The sequence below is a fragment of the Eufriesea mexicana genome, unplaced genomic scaffold, assembly GCF_001483705.2.
Source record: "Eufriesea mexicana isolate 0111107269 unplaced genomic scaffold, ASM148370v2 scaffold2551, whole genome shotgun sequence".
NCBI lineage: Eukaryota > Metazoa > Arthropoda > Insecta > Hymenoptera > Apidae > Eufriesea > Eufriesea mexicana.
In genome coordinates, this window is record NW_016910623.1 from 709,144 (window position 1) to 732,265 (window position 23,122).

Genomic DNA, 23,122 nt, shown 5'->3' on the forward strand with positions numbered 1-23,122 from the left:
TTCTCGTAAAATTTTTTAATAAAATTGTTGTAAAATACGTACATTTTTTTGCTTAATAAAATATTTGGGCATCCAAGAAATAAAATAAATTACATATCATAAGACGAGATTGTTTATCGTCTTTGGATCCGACAATTTCAATTTTTTTAGCATGCTCTGTAATATGAATAATCGCGTTATTCATAGATATATATATTTATAAATGTAATAATTTTAAGCATATCTACCTATAATGCTTTTGTGATTTATCTCAAGTTCTTTCTGAATCCAATCTCTATAACGAAGCACAATCTTATTTATTATTTGTATTGTATTTTCATGTATTTTTGGCTTTAACAACAGCTTTGGTAAAGTTGATATAAATTCTTTAAATGCACTTTCCCTGTAATACATCAGATATTACTAAATGATCCAAAACAGATAAGAAAAGAAGTGTAAAATTAATTACCTATGCAATTCATATAGAGTATGATCTAACATCATATCACTAATTAGAGGAAATAATTGTAACTGCATTTCTTTTTTTGACTGATTATAACATGTATTTACAATTAACTGTAAAGTTTCACTCAAGTCAAGATGATTTTTATACCAAATTTTACTTGCTTTTAGAAATAATGTATTCAGAAGTTTAATCAATTGTGGTAATACAATATTATTTATGTCACACCAGTTTTCAAGTTTTTCTATATAAAAAAAGCTATTACTGTATATGTTGTTAATTTAATTAATAACCTCAAGAATAGATTTTACTATACCATTTAAATACTTCATTATGGATATACAATAATTTTTGTATATTTTAGACATAACTTTATCATTATCCTGTATTGATGTAAACCATACATAAATTTGACAAATTCTCAAGTTATACCCTAAACAAATATCATATGACTCATCTATAGCAAAATCTTGTTGACGTTTTCTGTTTCTTATTGAAGAAAGAAGATTTCCAGCTGCACCTAATTTATTGTATGGAAATTTTGAAAGTAAATTTTTTACATAAAGATTTTGAAAGTTACTTTTAAACCAAAATTTCATATTGACATCACATTCTGTGTGTAATATATCTATGCATTCAATTATTAATTGTATTACTTCTACAATACTTTTTAATAATTCTAATGCTTCTGTAGAAATCAAAAGTGCAGAGTTTTCTACATTTTTTTCATCTGGACATACTTCAATCCAGCTGTCAAATATAAGTGGCATTAATAATTCTACATATTTCATAAGTTTATCTGCATCTAAAGTATTATCTCTATCATCTTTTACAAAATTATCAGTTTTTTCAAAATTAATTTCACAATTCTGAAGGTTTGTATTCATGTAAATAGGAATATGTATAATATTTTTATTTACATTTATAACTTTAGCACATTGTTCTAAATTAATAGTCTGTTGAGATTTAAAATATGTAACAATAGAACTAAACATATCAGCAAGTCTTCCTAATACTTTAATCCTCCATTTAACATTAGTATTCTTGGAATTTATGGTTGTTACTAATTGCCTTCCTGGCTTCATTTCTGTATGTAATCTAGAAATCATGTCTAAAAAATTTGGCAGCACTTTATAACTGTTCTTTGCCAATATATTACTACAATTTTGCACAAGTACATCCAAGAAAAGTAAAGCATCTTCTTTAATATAAGGATCTATATGTGTCATAGAACATTTCAAATAGGAAATAAGTACATCACAGTATGGATTAAGTTCATCATTAGAAACTGGACCAAGAATTAAACTCAAAACTTTCAAAGAGTTATGTCTTATATCTCTTTCTCTATCAAGAGACAATGCACAAATGCCTTGCAAAAGAGGTCCATATTGTGAACTTAATAATTTTAAAGAGTGTTCTGACAAAATTTCTTTTAGTTCTTTTACAGCATCTTGCCGAACTGTAGAGTTATGATGCTGCAAACGCGATAATAAGTCCTAGAAATAAAATTTGTATTTAGAAATATATTTAAAAGTACAAACATATAATAATACCTTAACATTAAGTTTTCTTTTGCTAAGTATTTCCGTCTCATCATGCTGTTTCAATTGTTCTCGTATTACAATTTTTTTAACTTTAAATGTTGGTTCTGTAATATTTAATCCTTTTGGTAAATGTTTTGCTTTCTTTGTTTTCAATTTCACTTTAGCTTTTTCAGATTTTAAGCGTTTTAAATGTTTATGACCCTTAGCCATGATTAATTAATATTAAAAAGTAAATTTTTGTTATATTTAAATTTAGAAGAATTGTTGGGTATACACAATTTTAGGTTAAGATTAGAACTACCAAGCGTGGACTATATCCCCACTCCTAATCCTTTTGTCCTACCTTTCTGTTAAAAGTAGGGAAATATAACGCATGCTTGGTAGCTCTGTATCTTGGAGAATTACTAAATTCCGTATAATATGTTTGAACATAACAGGTTGAAGTGTATTTTTCTAATCTGAATTCAGTAATAATGGAAATTTATTTAATTTAGAAAAAGTATTATGTAAATATTTAAAAAAAAATTTCTTAGATAAAATCAATGTTTTATATTCGTATAACAGTATTATTGTAAATGTATTCATAAACATCATAATTATATTAGGTTAAATTATCTTTAAAATATTCGTGTACGTTCGGTATTATAAATCGTTAATTCAATTATACGTTTATTATGACAAAGCAGATTTCTTTTAAAAAAGAGGTAAATAACCTAACTTTTTAGATTTTTACGTTACAATAAAATGGCAATAAATACATTCATTTCTTTCTATACAAATTTTTAAATGTTTTTTTGTAATTTTTTTTAACATATTATGTTATTAATGTAATTTATATTATAAAAACATAGTTTCATAATTTATCTTATAAATATAATTATTTTATACTTATGATTTTAATATTTGTTAAAGTTAATTTATAGAAATATACAAAAGTATACAGTAAAAAAATTATATTTGCCTTTATACAAAATATATCATAAAACTTAATTATTCAAAATTGAATATTCTCCAATTTCAAATAATATACTGTTTATATACATGTGGTTCTAATAAATAGGAATATTTAATCAAAAGTATAATAAATTTGTATAAATTCAGCAAAGATAAGATATTTCTTTGATTATATGTAAAACTTTAAATATATATATATGTTTATATGAATATCAATAATAAAGTGATGTGTTATTTAAAATATAAATTATATATAAGAATATCATATATAATGTACATTATATATTTTTTCAGATGTTTTAATTATCAATCAATTGAAGATTCTAAAATTATTTATGTTCACTTTAATAAATGTTTAATAACCTAATGATACACTAATTAATTTTTACTGAAGTAACAAGTAAAAAGTGTTGTTGCTGGGCAATCACTTTTATAAATTTCTAAAATTGCGGTGAATTTAAATTTAAAATTATTAAAGATGAATATAACAATGACTTATTGTCCACCAAATATTACTTTTACTGATATTTGGGTGGAACATGGAATGTCAAAATGCTTCATGGACACTGTCAGTATCATCGTAATTACTTCATATTTATTGATTTTTGGTACAATTCAACTTTGGATGTATCAAAAGTATAGATCCGAAACTAATGCAATTCCATTACCTAAGAATAAATTATACATTGTACAAAAATTCTTCCTTTATCTTGTTCCAATACTTAGTATAGTGAGAATAATTCTACAAGGAACAATTTTAGATGATAATAAAATATATGGTTACATGGTAATAAATTTCATACAATATTTGTATATAGTAATATTATTTAAGTTTGGAATGTAATGTACATTGATATTTTTAGATTCTCGTAACAATATTAACAGTAATCGTGTATCCATATTCAGTACATATATTAAGAGTAGAAAGACATAAGTTGTTACCAAGTGTACCACCACAAGGACATGGACTTGCATTATTAGGTTTTTGGACTTTAGCATTTGTTGCAGAAAATCTAGTATTTGTTAATATTGGTAAAACCGAATGGTGGTTTCATTTAAATACGTAAGTTTTATAATATGTATTTTTAATACATACATGACTGTATTCTTATATTTTTTATACTCATATTTTTAATGGTACATTTGTATCTGTTTACTACATTTGCTGAAATATTTTTTATGTATATATATATACTGTTTATAGATTAACAGATCACATTGAGATGGCACTATTCATTCTACGTTATGTTAGCAATCTTATGATCTTTGCTTTAGGACTCAAAGCTCCAGGAATAAATGGAAATACAGATGTTGAATATCATACTTTAAATAATGGTCCAGCTTCACGGCCTAGATATTATCATAATGTAAGTCATTAAAATATAGCCTTATTGCATAATTTGAAGAGTTACACTTTTTAATTGGAAAAAATCTTATACCCATTGTTGAATTGCATAAAACATTAAGATGAATTTTTTATATTAATATCTAATATAGTTAATTTATAAAGATTAAAAATTTATATTTAATACTTATTAAATTTTGTTTTAATTTAATATAACTTTGATAATAATTTCAGCGACTTGAGGATACTAGCTCTGCTTGGAAGAATGCATGTCATAAGATAAAAGTTTTAGCACCATTTTTGTGGCCAAAGAGTTACATGCTGCAACTGCGTGTTATTTTTTGCTTTGGTTTACTTCTATTGGGACGTTTAATAAATTTGTATGTCCCAGTTTATAATAAATGGATTGTAGAAAGTGTCTCTGAAATTCCTGTATTATTTAGGTATACAAAATTTCTATTAAAAGTTAAAAAAATAAATAAGTACTATAATGTATAGAATATTTAATTTTCATAATAGGTGGGATCTTATATTGATATATGTAGCAATCAAATTTTTACAAGGTGGTGGTACAGGTGGTATGGGATTCCTAAATAATCTCAGATCCTTTTTATGGATTCGTATACAGCAGTATACGACTCGAGAAATTGAAGTCGAATTGTTTAGGTAAATATATTATCTTCCTCTTTGATTTCCTTCTATATCTAGATTTTATTTGTACAAATATTTTCTCAGACACCTACATAACTTAAGTTTACGTTGGCATCTTGGAAGAAAAACTGGAGAAGTCTTAAGAGTCATGGATCGTGGAACAGATTCTATAAATAACCTTCTCAATTATATTCTTTTTTCAATTATCCCAACAATCATTGATATTGTTGTAGCTGTTACTTTCTTTGTTATTGCTTTTAATAAGTGGTTTGGCTTAATTATATTTTTAACAATGAGTTTTTACATAGGTAAATATCATATATATTTTTGACATTTCTCTATTTACTATTACAATCATTTTTATTGCATTTTAATACTTATATTCATTAGCTGCTACAATCATGATTACTGAATGGCGCACTAAGTTCCAGAGGAACATGAACTTAGCAGACAATGCTCAAAAAGCACGAAGTGTTGACAGCTTACTTAATTTTGAAACAGTTAAATATTATGGAGCAGAATTATATGAAGTTGATAGTTATAGAAAAGCAATATTAAAATTCCAAATTGAAGAATGGAAATCAATGATAACATTAAATATTTTAAATAGTTTTCAAAATATAATTGTTTGCACTGGTTTACTTGCTGGTTCCTTACTGTGTGTACACATGGTTAGTACAAAAAATTCTTCTCGTTGTTTGAAACTTAAACATATAAAAATACATATAATTAACTAATTGTAGGTTGTAACCAAACAAGGTTTAACTATTGGTGATTATGTTTTATTTGCAAGTTACATCATTCAACTTTATGTGCCATTAAATTGGTTTGGTACATATTATCGGTAAGTATTTGTGTCAATATTATTGCATTAAGTTTCAAATTATATCATTTATTCTAAAATAATCTTGTTGCTTTTACAGTGCGATACAAAAAAATTTTATTGACATGGAAAATATGTTTGACCTCTTAAGAGAAGAACAAGAAATTATTGATGCTCCAGGTGCTGGTCCATTAATCATAAAACATGGTCAAATAGAATTTTCAAACGTGACGTTTAGTTACACACCTGAGAAAGTTATATTAAAAAATGTTAGTTTTGTCGTACCAGCGGGTAAAACTACTGCATTGGTTGGACCTTCTGGAGCAGGAAAATCTACTATTGTGCGACTATTATTTAGATTTTACGATGTAGAACAGGGTGCGATTTTGATCGACGATCAAAATGTTAAAACCGTTACACAAGCCTCTTTAAGGCAAGCGATAGGTGTTGTACCTCAAGATACAGTATTGTTTAATAATACTATAAAATACAATATTCAGTATGGTTCTATCGAAGCGATAGATGCGGACATAATATCGGCAGCTAGAAGTGCAGACATTCATGAGCGAATTCTTTCATTTCCAAATGGTTATGAATCACAGGTATATTATTAGTTCAATAATAAAATTATTCTTAATCTTTTAACTGTTCCTTACATTTATATCATTTTGTTTCTGTACAGGTTGGTGAAAGAGGTCTCCGTTTAAGCGGTGGAGAAAAGCAGCGCGTTGCGATTGCACGTACAATACTGAAAGAACCAGCAATTGTACTTTTAGATGAAGCAACAAGTGCTCTTGATACCCACACGGAACGTAACATACAAGCAGCGTTAAACAAAGTTTGTGCTAATCGAACAACTATTATCATAGCGCACAGATTATCCACAATAATACATGCCGATGAAATTCTTGTTTTAAAAGACGGAGAAATTGTAGAGAGAGGTAAACATGAAGAGCTGATTTCTTACAATGGAATGTACCACTCAATGTGGCAAGCACAATTGCAAAATGATCAAGAAGTTACCAAAGTTTCAAATGACGACATTGAAGAGAATGAAGCAACAAAATCTTAATTATGTTTGACCTTATTTGTTAAAATAAGATCAAATGTTAATATTAATGATTGGTTTAAAAGAAATATGTACCTGTTCATAAAAACTTACAGAGATTTATTCATCTTAAGTTCCTTACAAATGAATAGTTTATTAAAAAAATATAAGTTTAAATAAATATTTCAATTCAATCTTTATTTTAAATTCATATTAAAAAATGTGATATAATTTTTTAGTTCAATATAAAATTTCATTATATTGATAAGCAATTATTACTGTTAAGATTGGCTAATGTACATTTTAGATAATGATTTCTATAACACTGTTATTGAAATTTCACCTTTTAAAAGAATAAATAAAGTATAAATTAATGATTCTAGTGACTATTTTCCTAGCAAATTCTTATTGTTTACAATTATACAGTATCATTTATTCTATCAAATGTAGATAATTAAGATTTCATAGTTGTAAGTTTCTTTATACATCTTTTGTGATATTAAATAGTTTGATCCTCAACCTGTACATCGGCAGTTTCGATAATTTCATTTGCAAATGCTCCATCTGGTACCCAACCAGATTGATCAATTGGAGCTGTTACAGTTACTTCTTTTGCACCCCAAAAATAATAACTTGTAAAAAATATCCATAACAGAGCATACACTACCTAATAATACAAACAATTAACAAAAGCATTATTTTAACGTTAAATTTTGTCGCAATATGCATATCAACTTTTAACTCGTCAAGAAGAAAGAAACTTACTTTGAAAGCAATCTTTGCTTCTTGTTTAACCATATTGAAAAATTACAAATAGAATTTGTTCATTTCGAATTGAACTACTTTCGAGGTCCGAAGAGTAGATTTTTTTTATTCAACTTATTATTAGAAAATAACTTAAAACAATTCAATATTGTAAAATTTTCAATTTTTCATTTGTAAATTTTTTATAAAATTCCAATTCAATCAATTTAAAAAGTACATCCAACAAATTATTTGTAAACAGCTGACGTACGGATATCTAACTTAAACTGATCACCAATTTTGATGGTAAAATGGTAACGTATGTGACGTGTGTCAAGATGTTTGCATTCCGATAAAGAAAAACATTAGCTGGACTTTCTTTTATTATGTATATCTGAAAATGAATAGTCTTGGTTTAAGTTTAATTTTAAAAATGGGTTGCATTTGCTCTAAAGAAACAATCACAATAAATTCAAGAAATTATACAGTTCGTGAACATCTTGGAGAAGGGCAAGTTTAACAATAAGACAAATTTTTATAAATTATTTTTCTATTTACGTTAATTTTATGAAAAATCAATATTCTTTTCTATGAAATCTTATTATTGTCGAAAAGAATTTTATTATAAACTCATTTAACCTAATGTATCACGTTTGCTTTATGTAGAAACCAATGGTAACCTTTCCAAGTTATATGTAAATAAATTTAATTTTATCAAATATTAAGTACTCATTGCTGTAAATTTAATTGTAATGCAACTTTAGTGGTTTTAGCACTGTATTCTTAGTGGAAGATGCTATAACTCATAAGAAATATGCCATTAAAAAGATCATTTGTCATGGATTGGAGGATCAGAGATTAGCAGCAAAAGAAATAGAATATCATAATCTTGTTAAACATCCAAACATTATAGAATGTATTGATTCAACATATATAGGAATAGTGGATCCAATTGTTAATGCAACCAGTGAAGTATTGATTGTTTTACCATATTATCATGTAAGTTATTATATTAATATATTAAAATATTCATACCTATATAAATTGATAAATTAATATATAAAATTTTGTATTTCCTTAGAGGGGTACTCTTACAAATGAGTTAGAAAGACGTGCTAAGAATAAGGATTATATGAGTGCATTAGATATTTTAACTATATTTTTACAAATATGTGAAGGTGTAAAAGCATTTCATGAAGCAAAACCAGAACCTCTTGCTCACAGAGATCTAAAGACTTCAAATATTGTTCTTGATGATGGAAGTACACCTATTATAATGGATTTAGGTATATTATCTTATTATCATATATAATGACGAGTAATAATTATTAAATCAAAATTATCCTTTATAGGTTCTGTAGCACCAGCTAGAGTTAAAATATGTGGTTCACAAGCAGCGCAAACTTTACAAGATTTAGCAGCTGAAAGATGTTCAATGCCATATAGAGCACCAGAATTATTTAATGTAGAAAGTTATTGTATGATAGATGAACGAACAGATATTTGGGTAAAATTAATACATTTCTTTATATACATTATTGTATATTATCATTTATTAAAATCTTATATATTCTTTTAGTCTTTAGGATGCATTCTTTATGCATTGTGTTACTTTAAATCACCATTTGACACAGTATATGAGAGAGGAGACAGTGTTGCTTTAGCTGTAATGAGTGCAAATATTACATTTCCAGAAGATGCTCCATATACTGAGGTATAATTGTAGTTAATTGTATTTCATAAAAGTTTTTAGGTTTAACTGCTGATACTTTTTATTTTATAGGATATGCAAAATCTAATTTTATCAATGTTAAAGGTAAATCCCATGGAACGTCCTTATATATATAGCATTATAGAAAATGTACATGATTTTATCTCGAAATTAGAAAACAAAGTATAATTATCTAAAAGACAATAATTTTAATATTTATTTAAACATTTGTGTATAGAAAATTTTTTATACAATGAAGTAATTTTAACATATCACTTTGAAATATTTTATTCCTTGTAAAGTAAGGAATTTATAAAATTAATTTTTCAAAAGTGAAGAGTTCACATATATTTAAAATATGTAAATAGCATTTTAACAATACTTTAGATATGTCATAAATTTGTATAATATTATTAATATAAGAAATACTGTCAGCTATCAATCATGCACTTTTTATAAAAATATTAGGGGCCACACATAATTTAAATACATAAACTAAATAATGTATTGTATAATATAAAGTTGTTCATGACTGTATATATTTTTATACAATGCAATTTATTATTTTTTCTTTAATTATTAATATCAAGCGAAAATTTTCCGATATTTGATTATAATAAATATTATTACTATGTTTATTATCGTAAATAATCCTTAATAATATATCTATATTTCCAGCTAGAATTTTTCAAAATTTATGCAGCAAACTTCATTGTATGATAAACTTGATGTTAACATTTTTAATTTAAAATTCATGTGTAGATAACGGCTGTAAGAATCGTACGATATGACGTATTACCGCTACGTCACACAACGTCATATAATTCGATAATGTTTAAATATATTTGTATATCATTAACAACATTTTTCATTAATTTATTGTAATCTAATCACACGATAAAATTACTATTTTGTTAATTAATTGGAAAGTTGAATAGTACGAACGCAAACATTAAGATTTTAATCGTGAAAATGCATCGGCAACTTTGAACCACACTTCACACCGGTAACGTCGGTAGAGTTAAGAATGTAAAGTAGTTTTTTACATGGGCCTGTACTTTAAGTAGACGTCTCTCACTGGACTCTCAGATAGTGAAGGCTTGTTAAAATATACTACATCTGTGTTATATTTGTATGCAAAACTAAGTAAGTTGCTTTTGTTATTGACAAACTAACCTTATATAAATGCCTCATGAAAAATAATTTTGATCTTCGATAAAAATTTAACAATTGAACGCTTGTGGTATCAGAATAGAAGTTAAATTGTTGAATTATGCAATTAATACAATAATTATAATAGATGTATGATACTAATTTTTTCTTCATAAATATTTTTTAATTTTAATGTGAAATGAATTAATTCAATGGTGCAAAATACATATAATTTTGGTCAAACGTTAGAGAAACATAACCTTAGTTTCTATAATTTTAAAATTAGAACAATTTTTAAAATATTAAGATTATTTAAACGATATTATATTATGCTATTATCCATTTTTTATGTAAGTGCTTTATAACCTAGTTTTTCTCAAGTTATTTTCTATAAGTAGATTTATTTTTGCTCTTTTTTCTGGCATATTTAATTATTCTAAATGTAAAATTTATGAAAATTTTAATTTATCATGACTGCATTAATAAACGTAAATAAACATTAATTGTTTAGACAAGAAATATTCTGTTGTTATTATTCGTATTATGAATTTAAAAAAGAAAGAAAAGAAAAAATGATATGAATTTATCGTAAAAACCAGATAAATTTATCATCATTAATCAATAATTTATTATGTATTAGATTTAGAATTATAGTGAATTGATGGTTATATTTTTTTAAACTAGTATAAAGTTATAGAAAAAATCCATTATAGTATTTTTTGTTTTCGATTTATACTAATTTTACTATTTTACTATCTTCTATGCGTTTTTTTTTAAATCGTTGTTAGATGCTTATTTTCAAGTCTCAGCTATTTAAAAAGGTCAAGGTTGCACCTCAGTTCAACGTAAAAGACGGTCATAAATGGAAAGATAAACGAGGATCTTTTATGAAGCTATTATTTAAATTCATTTCATTTTTTATATTTATGTATTACACGTTTATTTATATTTTAATAAAGTATAAAAATATTTACACAATAAATAAAAAAGTTAGTAAAATAAAAATACATTAGTGTAATTCTAATTGATGTATTTTAACAATTTTGAAGTGACAAAAAGTAAAAATTCGTTGTCTTAAAAAAGGACTCAATAACTAAATAATTTTTTAATCAGTGTTTTCAATTATATTTTGGAAAATTAGTACGATTTATTTAGAAGTCGTCTACAAATTGTCTACAAATGTTTATCCGATAATAAATTATATAAAAAATTTAATAGATAGTGATTTTTTTTCTTATATAAATCACTAAATTAAATGAATGAATGTGTCGTGATTATCATGTATATGTCATGAAATAATCTCTTATAATATGATATCAATGCGTGATCTTAGGAAAAAAATTAGTCATTATTATAAACATTAGATATAAATTTCTAGATACCGGTTTATAACTAGAACTACTCGTGGCTTTTTATAACCTATAATTAAGTTTTATAATTATGTTACGATTATTATTTAAAGCGATATTTGGGATGTAAGAACTTACACTTAATTTTTCATTTTATTGGATGTCTAATATATTAAGAGTATAGTATTTTTGTTTAATCTTCTTTTTATGTAAATTCATTAACTATGATCAAATCTTTGCAAGTATAGCAATATCTCGAATGATAAAATTGTGGTAAAATTGCATAACAATCAGAGTTTAAAAACCTTTATTATCTGTCCACGTGGTAACCACTGATCGCGTTATAAGTCACGTGATGAATAGTTAATACTCGTATGATTCTTGAAACTTGGACATTTTGATTTTAATGGCAGTATGAGTTAAAATTAAGCACATCCTTTCGATTCTCTGATGAATATTACATTGTATTCATTAATAAATCTTGATTATATTTCATAACCACGAATATGCACGTAACTTCCGTACATGTAACGCTTTTAAATATGTGTAAATGTTATAAGCAAGAAAAGGTGAAGAATTATGTTCCTTTAGTTAGATAAAATCACGTTAATAGATACTAAAGATATCGGCACGTTAAATAAAAAATGTTTTTTCACTCAGATCATATTCGATTGAGGAAAAATAATATACTAACCATTAATGTAATTAATCGATAATAAATCAATAATGTGACGTACATGTGAAAAAAATTAGAAATTAGAAAATTAAATTGAAGAAAAATTGTTCGAAATTGTAAATTGAAGAAAAATTTACAAAAATTAAATTAAAAGATACTGTATTAGAATTTAAAAAATTATTTCTCATTCTAAAATAAATATTTAGATACATTCGGTATAAGTTATTCGGTCAGATTTTATTAGGACTGACATATAATTTATTTCTTTGATCTAAAATAAGAAGAATGGAAAAATATTGTTTTTATGATTACATAATTTTCGAGAACATCTTTATATTTTAATCTTCAAATTTTAAAGGGTATAACGTGACACTGAAAAAAAAGAAAATAGGTTAATATGATCAACTACGAAAAAAAACGGTAGAATCGTACGATATCTTGAGATATCGTTAGCTTCTGATGTTACTTATGCGCACAGTGTTACTTGGAATATTCAGTTAACCGCTAGCGGTTTTGCGGGGTGAACGTTTCGTTTTATCCTCTGAGTTAAATCTCCTAGGTTAGAAAATTCAGTGTAAGAAAATTAAAATTTAATCCATTTAATTTTTATTGGTTAATAGGTGCATTATCAAATATTTTTTTATAAAGTGAAAGTGGTTTCATTTATAATTTTCGTTTTATTATATATTTATTCTTCTGTGATTCGATTTATGTATATATATATTAACGTATAATTCTTAAAATTTTAGGTTTGTCAGTTTATTAAGAATATTTTATGAGATTTATGTAATCTTGTGTATAGACTATTCATACGATAGATTAACAGTATGGAAAATGAAAAAATTAAACATGGTGACGTGAACTATCATACAACTGCTAGTGTCAAAGTGAAAGTGTTGCTTCAAGTTTCTCTTACATTTTTCTTTATGAAGTTAATATTGAATACAAGTTTTTTAGATATTGACGTTGTAACTATGTTTTAGTTGAAATCTTCGCGGTTGGAGTAACTCTAATTATGTATTTTTCTCGCATGAATCTCATTTTAAATTATAATTTTTCTGTCAGTTCCTAGTTGACATAACTATTTATTTTACTTATATTTTAGATGATTTCAGACGATATTGACAAGAGTCTTTGAAATAATGTTTTTTATAAAAAAAACTAATAAAAGGGCTCCGATTTTATAAAATATTCAATAATTAAGTCTTTTATAAGATTTCAAGAACTAAATACAGTTTGTCAATTTTTATGCAGTATATTACGAAATTTTTTAAAAAGTTTACTCGTACTGAAATATCAGTTTTCTATTAGTTATGACTTTTGAAACGTGGTATGAAGATTTATTTCACGTTTTGTTATATATGCAAATACGCAAATGCGTTGCAAATGATATAACCCGATGATTGTGTAATTATTATTGCTGTTTAAAAAAATGCATATATTATGTAAATGAGACAAAGTGATGTGACGAAAAATTGAAATAAAATATAATTTTTAATTTTATTTTATTAAAGATGTTAAATGCCGGTTTCGGTAATAAGATATAAAATAACCGATAACTAAGCATTTTTATTAATTATCTCGAAATTCGAAAAATTAGAATCATTTCTGTAAACTAGTTAAATTTATACATTACAAATGAGATTGATATGCGGTAAAATTAACGAATAATTATATTTCAACAAATTTTTTCTGTTCGATACTGGAATGCGGTCGGCCGACTTTTGAATTCAGCCGAATTCAATTTAAATTTAATATCTTTTAGGGCTCATATTTCTAATTTTTATCTTTAGTCTGTATATTTTTGAAAACATATACCATAATTTTACGCATTGATAATAAAAAACTATTAAAAATAAACCTAAAACGTATAATGATAAATAATGATAAATTAGTTATAAATTTAATATTGGTAATATTGATAACATGTTTTGTTTGATATTTCAAATATGCATGAGTAACACATTTTAATAACATAGTATGTATTTTTTTTAGGAATTGTTAAAAAATGTCAGCAAAAGCAATTCGTGAAGCAACTGGAAAGGACCTTATTAATCGTGAACTTCCTTCTGGTACAAACGCAGTAAAATGTCGGTTTGTGACTATTACAGAAGAAACAAATTGGACAGATGTTGTAAATGAGCATCCATGGCTTCAAAGAGAAAGATTAGTTGTGAAACCTGATCAGTTGATAAAACGGCGAGGAAAACTTGGTTTAATTAAAGTGAATGCCGATTTAGCTGCAGTGAAACAATGGATTGCAGAAAGAATGAATAAAGAGCAGAAAGTAGGGAGAACAAGTGGAAAATTGAGAACATTTATCATTGAGCCTTTTGTTCCTCATAAACAAGTAAAGATTTATTACTGTTAACAAAAATTTAATAGAAAAGATTATACTAATAGTGATTTTATTTATAGGAAGAAGAAGCTTATGTTTGTATCTTCTCCAGCCGAAAAGCAGATACTATCTTATTCCACCACGAAGGTGGTGTTGACATTGGAGATGTTGATTCCAAAGCTTTAAAATTAAATATTTCTGTTGGAGAAGAAGCCCCAGATCGGTCTACAATAATTGAAAAATTGTTAATAAATGTAACCAATGATAAAAAAGAGTAAGAATATATTAAAGCACATTACTTTTCTACTTTGCATATTCTTCTTAATAATGATATATTTATTTTCTTTTCAGAGTGATTGGCAAATTTGTAGAATCTCTATATAAACTTTATGTTAACTTATATTTCACTTACTTAGAGATCAATCCTTTGGTGGTAACAGAAAATGGAATATATATACTTGATCTTGCTGCGAAATTGGACACAACTGCAGATTTCATATGTAGACCAGCCTGGGGAGAGATTGACTATCCACCACCATTTGGCAGGGACGCTTATCCAGAAGAGGCTTACATCGCTGATTTAGACGCTAAATCTGGAGCTAGCTTGAAATTGACTATTCTCAACCCAGCTGGTCGGATATGGACAATGGTTGCTGGCGGTGGTCAGTAGAAGCGCACAGCAATATCATTTACGTGATTAATCGAGTTCATTCTAACCAAATTTTGATTGTCAAGTCGTTTATTTTATTTCAACTAAGGTTTGTCGTTTTTACCTATATTTTTTTTTATCTTCCAATTACTTTCTTTTTTTAGGTGCATCCGTGATATATTCGGACACAATTTGCGACTTGGGTGCTGTGAATGAGTTAGCTAATTATGGGGAGTACTCGGGTGCACCTAGTGAACAACAAACTTATGAGTATGCAAAAACCATCCTAAGTTTGATGACGAAAGAAAAACGAAAAGAGGGAAAAGTATTGATCATTGGAGGCGGTATCGCTAATTTTACAAATGTAGCTGCAACTTTTAAGGGTATTGTAAAAGCACTACAGGAATACCAGCCTAAACTTGTGGATCATAATGTACAGATATTTGTAAGAAGAGCAGGACCGAATTATCAAGAAGGTTTAAGGTATAAATGCATGCTATAGTTTTACTCATTATAGTATGGTATACTAATGAATGGTATTTTCGTTCTAGAATTATACGTGAAGTTGGTAGAAGGCTCAGTATTCCTGTTTATGTATTTGGTCCAGAAACTCATATGACAGCTATATGCGCGATGGCCTTAGGTAAAAAACCAATTCCAGATCCTGAAGCTCAAGAATTTTCAACTGCAAATTTTTTGCTACCTTCGGGACAAGATATGGGTCCTTCAGCTCCCTCTAAAAGTACTTCTTCTTCACCTACCAAACAATCCAGATTAAAAACAAGTGACTCTGTTGATGGATCGACACATAAACAGCTTTTCAGTAGTAAAACCAGAGCCATAATCTGGGGAATGCAAACTAGAGCTGTTCAGAGTATGCTAGATTTTGACTTCGTATGTCGTCGATCCGAACCATCCGTTGCTGCTATCGTATATCCTTTCACGGGTGATCACAAACAAAAATTTTATTGGGGTCATAAAGAGGTATAACTTAAAACCTATCTTCATTTTATTTAGTAAAGTTTGTTAGTATAATAATTTTTTTTATTTTCTGTTTCTTTTCTTCTTTTTTTATAACAGGTACTCATTCCGGTCTATAAACAAATGAGAGATGCTATGACTAAACATACAGATGCAGATGTTATGGTCACATTTGCATCTTTAAGATCTGCATACGAAAGTGCAGTGGAAACCATGCAATTTCCTCAAATCCGAACAATTGCTATTATTGCTGAAGGAATACCTGAGAATATGACGAGAAAATTAATTTTATTAGCGCAGCAAAAAGGTGTTACAATTATTGGTCCAGCTACTGTCGGAGGTGTTAAACCTGGTTGTTTTAAGATCGGTAATACCGGTGGAATGATGGATAATATTCTTCACAGCAAACTTTATAGACCTGGCAGGTACATCTGTCATTTACTAAAGAATGCATTTCCCAAACTATTAAGTAGCATCATTTCTTTTACTAAGGGATTATTATTTTCAGTGTTGCATATGTATCCCGCTCTGGTGGCATGTCTAACGAATTAAATAATATAATTTCCAAAGCTTCCAATGGAGTATTGGAAGGGGTTGCAATTGGTGGAGATCGTTATCCAGGAACAACATTTATGGATCATATTATGCGGTATCAAGAAAATCCTGAAGTAAAACTTATAGTTCTTCTTGGTGAGGTTGGTGGAGTAGAAGAGTATGATGTTTGTGAAGCACTAAAGACCAAAAAAATTACAAAACCATTAATTGCTTGGTGCATTGGTACCTGTGCCAGCATGTATAATTCTGAAGTACAATTTGGTCATGCTGGATCTATTGCTCATAGTGACTTAGAAACAGCTGCTGCTAAAAATGCTGCACTAAAAAAAGCTGGTGCTTATGTTCCTGACAGTTTTGATAGCTTAGGTGACCTAATGCAAACTGTTTATAGCAACCTTGTGAAAGAGGGAGCAATAGTGCCCGCACCGGAAGTTCCACCTCCAACTGTTCCCATGGATTATAATTGGGCTAGGGTGTGTTTAATTACTGTATTATCAAATTATATGTTAAGGTGTATACGTTAGTATCATAAAGAACTTAACTTTTGTAGGAACTTGGCCTAATACGAAAACCAGCATCATTTATGACGTCGATATGCGATGAACGTGGTCAAGAATTGTTATATGCTGGAATGCCTGTAACTGAAGTTCTGAAACAGAATGTAGGAATTGGTGGTGTAGTTTCATTATTATGGTTTCAACGGTGCTTACCACTAGTGTATTGTAAATTCCTTGAAATGTCTTTAATGTTGACGGCCGATCACGGCCCTGCTGTATCAGGAGCACACAATACTATTGTTTGTGCAAGAGCTGGGAAAGATTTAGTTAGTTCCCTTGTATCTGGACTTCTAACTATTGTAAGTAAAACAAATAAATTTTATGTCATATTATTCACTTTTTCCATGTGAGAATAATATTATTTAAAAATAATTTTAATTATAGGGTGACCGTTTTGGTGGAGCATTGGACGGTGCGGCTCGTATGTTTTCTGAAGCGTATGATGCTGGATTACATCCACAAGAGTTTGTAAATAATACACGTAAAAAGGGCAAACTCATCATGGGTATTGGTCATCGTATAAAATCCATAAATAATCCGGATATGCGGGTGAAACTCATCAAAGAATATGTAATAGAGAATTTCCCTGCCAGTCCATTAGTAGAATATGCATTAGAAGTTGAGAAAATAACTACAAGTAAGAAGCCTAATTTAATCTTGAACGTAGATGGTATAATTGCCTGTGCCTTTGTTGATATGTTGAGGAATAGTGGAAGTTTCATTAGAGAAGAAGCACAGGAATACATCGAAATTGGCGCTATAAATAGTTTATTTGTTCTTGGTAGGAGTATAGGTTTTATTGGTAGGTGTTTTTTCTTAACATGATGAATACTTGAATAATGAATTATTTGAATAATGTAATTATTTTATTATTGCAGGTCATTACATGGATCAGAAAAGGTTGAAACAAGGTTTATATCGACATCCTTGGGATGATATTTCTTATGTATTGCCAGAGCAATATAATTAAATTCATCTTCTAATACATAGTACATCGTGAATGCATAATAAATGTTACGTCTTCATTTAAAAAGTTTAGGTAGTTTTTATGGTTATGTCATACGTGTGTTGCTCATAGTTGTAAGAAACATATTAGTTATTAGAAAAAATATCGCGTATGTTTGATTTGATATTAAATGTTATATCAGTACATAATTGAAAATTCTTATATGATAAATTAGTTTTTTTTTGTCGCTGGTCGAAGTTCTATTGGATAAAAATACGATTGTAAGGATAAGTTAGCAGCAACTAACATTTAGGTAAATATGCGAAATAGTAAAAATTATTCTTACAATTAAACATTCCATAAAGCATTTGTAATATGGTCAGGAAACGGGATATAAATCGGAAATATTTTATAATGACAGATTAATCTGCAATATACTAATACATTATTTTTATAGTTATAATTCATGCAAAGTTGCACAAAATACAGTTTTTTCTGGTTTATGAAAGTATCATTATTACTTTATTTAGGAAACTTTCTTATGTATATATGCATAAGCATACATAAACACGTATACGTGTATATGGTTATACTCGCACATATTACATATGTGCATATGCTACATTAACAATTTTTTGCACAAATTACTTTATCATTTACATGTAATGAATGTCGGAAGTAATAAATATATGTAATATTTAAGTACTATCCTTCTCTTTTAATATTTTATTAAACATACATATGATGTAGGAAATTGTTTTGTATGAATATATTTATTAATAAGTATAGAACTTTAAAACACAAAGCTGGCAAACTTATTCAATTAGATTTAAAAAATGAAAGTTACATTTCAATTTTTTGAGAATGCTATAAAATAAGAAAAACAAGATCACATAATAGACTAACTTATCCTTTTCTGACATTAGTTTTAAAATTTTTTAATACATTTTGTTTATGTTAGTAAAATACATTTATGTATAGTTATAAAGTATTCTCATTTCATTCATAAGTGTATCATTCATAAAGAAAATCTTGAGATTCTGAATTATACAAAAATTTTGCTGTAAAAAAATTTATTATTCTTTAATAATTGGAAGATATTTTTATCTCAATCAAAATATGAGATATTTTTATTTATGAATTAAAAACTCTTCATTAGCAAAATAAAGCTAGACTTAAAGTGACTGATGTATTTTTTATACGAATTTCTAAATTGCAAAAATACTTTTCTTTACCCTAATTTAAATCTAATTTAAAAGGTAACTATTAAATTAAAAATGTTCGAATTAATTAATATTGGCGAGAAAAAATTTTGTTCGTGAAATTAACATTGTAAATGTAATAATTTTAACGTGGTAATTGATTTTACAAATGGAACAAATTAAAAATGTTTTACATGTTATTATAATTATAGGCTTTACCATCCGTTAAAAAGAACTATATAACAGCTTTCAACATCACCGAATGGTAAACATCCAGGCACACTTAAAAATATATAGGACTTTACTGAGCTTCTGGAATGTCATCTGCTGCCGTATTAATTATTCGCTCACGATCGTTTGTAGGTGGCCTATGACGGCCCAAACGATATCTACATTTTCTTACTAATTGAGGAATAACAACATTATTATAACAACACATTCCAATAAATAGAACGCTAAAACCGATGAGCTGAAAATAAGCATATGTTCATTTGTAATTTAAATTTTTTAGTTTCTAAAAAATATATTTGTATTATGCATAGTAAATGTTTTAAAAATGTTAAAATGAATCATTGAATTTACTTGTAAATAATGAAACTCCTGCCAACTAAATACTAAAGAAACAGCCCATATGATAATTGTTCGAATACTATCTAAAATCATTCTTGAGGTAGCATTCATTTCTTTAGTAACACTAATTCCAGCAAAGTTGAAGAAAGCTATACTGAATGATATACCTGTGCAAAAATTGGTTAAAAAATAACTTTACAATGAATAAGAATAGATATATTTATATATACTAACCAGTTATTGCCATTAATAAATGACCACTATTTCCAATCTGAATGAATGCATCTTTAGTTGCTTCAAGAGTTCCTCGAGAATTATCAGCAAATGGTGGTGGTGCGTGTATAAAATTAAGTGGAATCATTAGGATGCATATTATAATGAATCCAAATATACCTAAAGAAAATATATTTTTGTTAATTTATAGATAAATTTTTTGCATTAAATAAATATCAGGAAGTACCTTCCCAACCAACTGCTAATAATGCTGGTATATTTTGTTCCACTACAAATTTTTCTTCTACCACCATTTGAATTGCAGTTAGAACCTATGATAATAATTAATAGTTGATGCAAAATAGTTTCATTATAAAATTAAAATTATTTAAAATAATTAAAATAAATTTTTACTTGTGCGCATATGATAAGCAAATCACCAGTTAAAATAGAATTTTTATTGATATTTGACTTGTCCATAGTTATATCACTGAGCCCAACAAGAGCTAAACCAATTATAACCATCATTATACCAATCCATTCTCTACTACCTAGTTTTCTATTAAGAAAACCAACTGAGAGAACAGCTGTAAATACAATGACAGCACCACGAAACATTTGAAAACTACTTGGGTATGTCATAGTCAAGCCAACATACATGATAGAGGTAGCACATGTATCACATAATGCAGGAATTAATAGAATAAAAGAATTAAATACATGTGAGCCTTTAGTTAATGGATTATTGTCCACAGAACTGTCCTTTAATATAATAAATTTAATTTTAAATACTTTCTTTTTATTAGAAACATGTGTATGAAATGAAAAGGAACTTACACCTCTGCGATTATAATAATGATAAATAATTTTAAATACTACAAAACACATCATTTCACCAATAAACATGAAAGATGATTGCATAAAAGGATGATTGAAATGTCTAGGCTGACCATCTTCACCCGGGACCACTTGTCGATCTGCATATCTAAATTAAAAATATAAATTTAAGTAAATATAATTTGATGACTTAATAATTATGTTAATTTTACTTACTTTACAGATAAAGTATTAAAAGATCCAGTAATAACCATAAGCACAGCTATATTAATTTGATAATATGTCCATGCCATTTTTAAATATTTAAAAAAATTCTAGAAATAAAATATATATATTTATAAAAAATAATTATACTAAAATTGAAATAATACTTTAAGAATATTTATAACACTGATGGTATATACAATGTGAACTTTTATCTGAAATTCTAGATAACAAAAAATCTTGCTGCTTATTCTTAGTAATGATTAAATACTTTTGTTAATCTAATCATGAAATATTTAAGTGTTTCCAATAAATCAAATATTTTAATTTATGAATATTATATTAATTTATTTTCACATGACTGCCATATAATAACCAATTAATATTAAACACACAACAAAATTACAAAAAACAAAAGGCTTTTAAACTACTACTAGCTAAATAACTAATGCAATGATTATTCGAAAATTTTATATATGTGTGAATAAGGAGTAAGTGATTCATAGTTTATTGTTACAAAAATAAAATTTATATATGCTATATAAAAGACAAGTTGATATTTTTATTATTACAGCATTATTAACGAGCGTGAAAATTTAATAATTAATTAAAATCACATTATTTTATCCATGATAAGCAAAAAATAAAAATTGCAGAATTTCGAAACTAAAGAACGTAAAAATCATGTACGTCGGATGTTTTTTAACAAAAATATTATTACAGGTTTAAATACAAATAATACATGTTACAATATAAATAATATTTTTACGACATAGATTTATAAATGCACTATAACGAATATGACAGCAGTGCAAATTTTTAACTTTCTTAGGCGAAAGTTATAATATGAAGTTTGATTAAATAGATTTGTGATTAGAATAGAATTGGTCAGAATAGAATTCGTGATATTTTCAAACTATTATCACTATTACTATAAAGTATATATCTTTATTTCTGATAAATGAATAATAAATTCGAGTTCATTGCACGAAGATGGCGAAGACACGATAAATAAACATCACTTGCGAATAGATGTTTCTGTTACTAAAAGAATTTCAATATTAAAGGTTCTCAACTTCAAGGTTTCTATATATTACTTATTAAGCACATATGTACATTATATATCTATAGTACACTACTTTTTAAATGAAATTCCTAGAACAAAGTAGTTTCATAATACTAAAAAGAATAATTATATTCTTAATTAAATTCACTTTTATAATCTTAAATGTATTATAATATTTATAGCATTATTTTTGTACTAATTAAGATTTTGACCATTTTATTTATTTACTATATCATGTAAAGTATAATAGTAATATAATTTTTTCTTTTTTTTTTTTTTCGATAAATTATATACATATAGCTAAATTGAAAAAGCCGCCAAAAATAAATAAGGTCGATAGTTATCTTCAAAGTTTGTTGAAAATGGTACTTTATTCCAGTTAATACAAGCCTCAGTTATCTGTAAGTCACGAAAGGAATCAAGATTTTATTTACACACCCAATTTCTGAGTTGTAAAACGTAGAAAGTATGTAAGTGTTAGAAGTTACATTTGCTGTTGAAAGCAATGGATGATAAAATCTTGTGCGTATTTTAAATTACCAGCGGATAAAAAAACATGGAAAAA

The 23,122-nt window shown here is 26.8% G+C and overlaps 5 protein-coding genes across 8 annotated transcripts; 3 read left to right on the plus strand and 2 right to left on the minus strand.

Moving 5' to 3' along the window:
* Window positions 1-48: 48 nt before the first annotated feature.
* On the minus strand, window positions 49-2,571 carry LOC108550193 (testis-expressed sequence 10 protein homolog). Its single transcript, XM_017903859.1, has 6 exons — window positions 2,519-2,571; window positions 1,996-2,200; window positions 759-1,938; window positions 449-686; window positions 228-382; window positions 49-156 (listed from the first exon to the last, which is right to left on the minus strand). The coding sequence occupies exons 1-6, from the start codon at window positions 2,569-2,571 to the stop codon at window positions 53-55; spliced, it is 1,935 nt and encodes a 644-aa protein (XP_017759348.1). The 3' UTR covers window positions 49-52.
* Window positions 2,572-3,328: 757 nt separating this feature from the next.
* Hmt-1 (ABC transporter ATP-binding protein/permease Hmt-1) lies at window positions 3,329-6,831 on the plus strand. Its single transcript, XM_017903829.1, has 10 exons — window positions 3,329-3,727; window positions 3,804-4,003; window positions 4,145-4,307; window positions 4,520-4,728; window positions 4,805-4,951; window positions 5,021-5,244; window positions 5,327-5,607; window positions 5,680-5,780; window positions 5,860-6,361; window positions 6,442-6,831. The coding sequence occupies exons 1-10, from the start codon at window positions 3,419-3,421 to the stop codon at window positions 6,829-6,831; spliced, it is 2,526 nt and encodes an 841-aa protein (XP_017759318.1). The 5' UTR covers window positions 3,329-3,418.
* A 1,021-nt stretch (window positions 6,832-7,852) lies between these two features.
* On the plus strand, window positions 7,853-9,451 carry LOC108550187 (serine/threonine-protein kinase 16). Its single transcript, XM_017903853.1, has 6 exons — window positions 7,853-8,061; window positions 8,316-8,550; window positions 8,633-8,837; window positions 8,904-9,058; window positions 9,131-9,265; window positions 9,335-9,451. Exons 1-6 carry the CDS (start codon window positions 7,952-7,954, stop codon window positions 9,449-9,451), a joined length of 957 nt encoding a protein of 318 aa, XP_017759342.1. The 5' UTR covers window positions 7,853-7,951.
* A 715-nt stretch (window positions 9,452-10,166) lies between these two features.
* ATPCL (ATP-citrate synthase) lies at window positions 10,167-19,005 on the plus strand. Of its 4 annotated transcripts, none has more exons than XM_017903891.1 (11): window positions 10,167-10,408; window positions 14,435-14,789; window positions 14,858-15,051; window positions 15,129-15,439; window positions 15,591-15,909; window positions 15,978-16,410; window positions 16,507-16,832; window positions 16,916-17,435; window positions 17,513-17,818; window positions 17,904-18,321; window positions 18,398-18,489. In XM_017903891.1, exons 2-11 carry the CDS (start codon window positions 14,448-14,450, stop codon window positions 18,487-18,489), a joined length of 3,261 nt encoding a protein of 1,086 aa, XP_017759380.1. In that variant the 5' UTR covers window positions 10,167-10,408; window positions 14,435-14,447. The 4 variants fall into 4 exon arrangements, with proteins under 4 accessions (XP_017759380.1, XP_017759381.1, XP_017759382.1 ...); XM_017903892.1 differs by lacking the exon at window positions 10,167-10,408 and adding an exon at window positions 12,942-13,013; XM_017903893.1 differs by lacking the exon at window positions 10,167-10,408 and adding an exon at window positions 12,943-12,998.
* A 762-nt stretch (window positions 19,006-19,767) lies between these two features.
* Window positions 19,768-21,580, minus strand: Tango9 (transport and golgi organization 9). Its single transcript, XM_017903897.1, has 7 exons — window positions 21,504-21,580; window positions 21,288-21,435; window positions 20,865-21,212; window positions 20,698-20,782; window positions 20,472-20,630; window positions 20,250-20,404; window positions 19,768-20,136 (listed from the first exon to the last, which is right to left on the minus strand). The coding sequence occupies exons 1-7, from the start codon at window positions 21,578-21,580 to the stop codon at window positions 19,969-19,971; spliced, it is 1,140 nt and encodes a 379-aa protein (XP_017759386.1). The 3' UTR covers window positions 19,768-19,968.
* Between the last annotated feature and the right edge of the window lie 1,542 nt (window positions 21,581-23,122).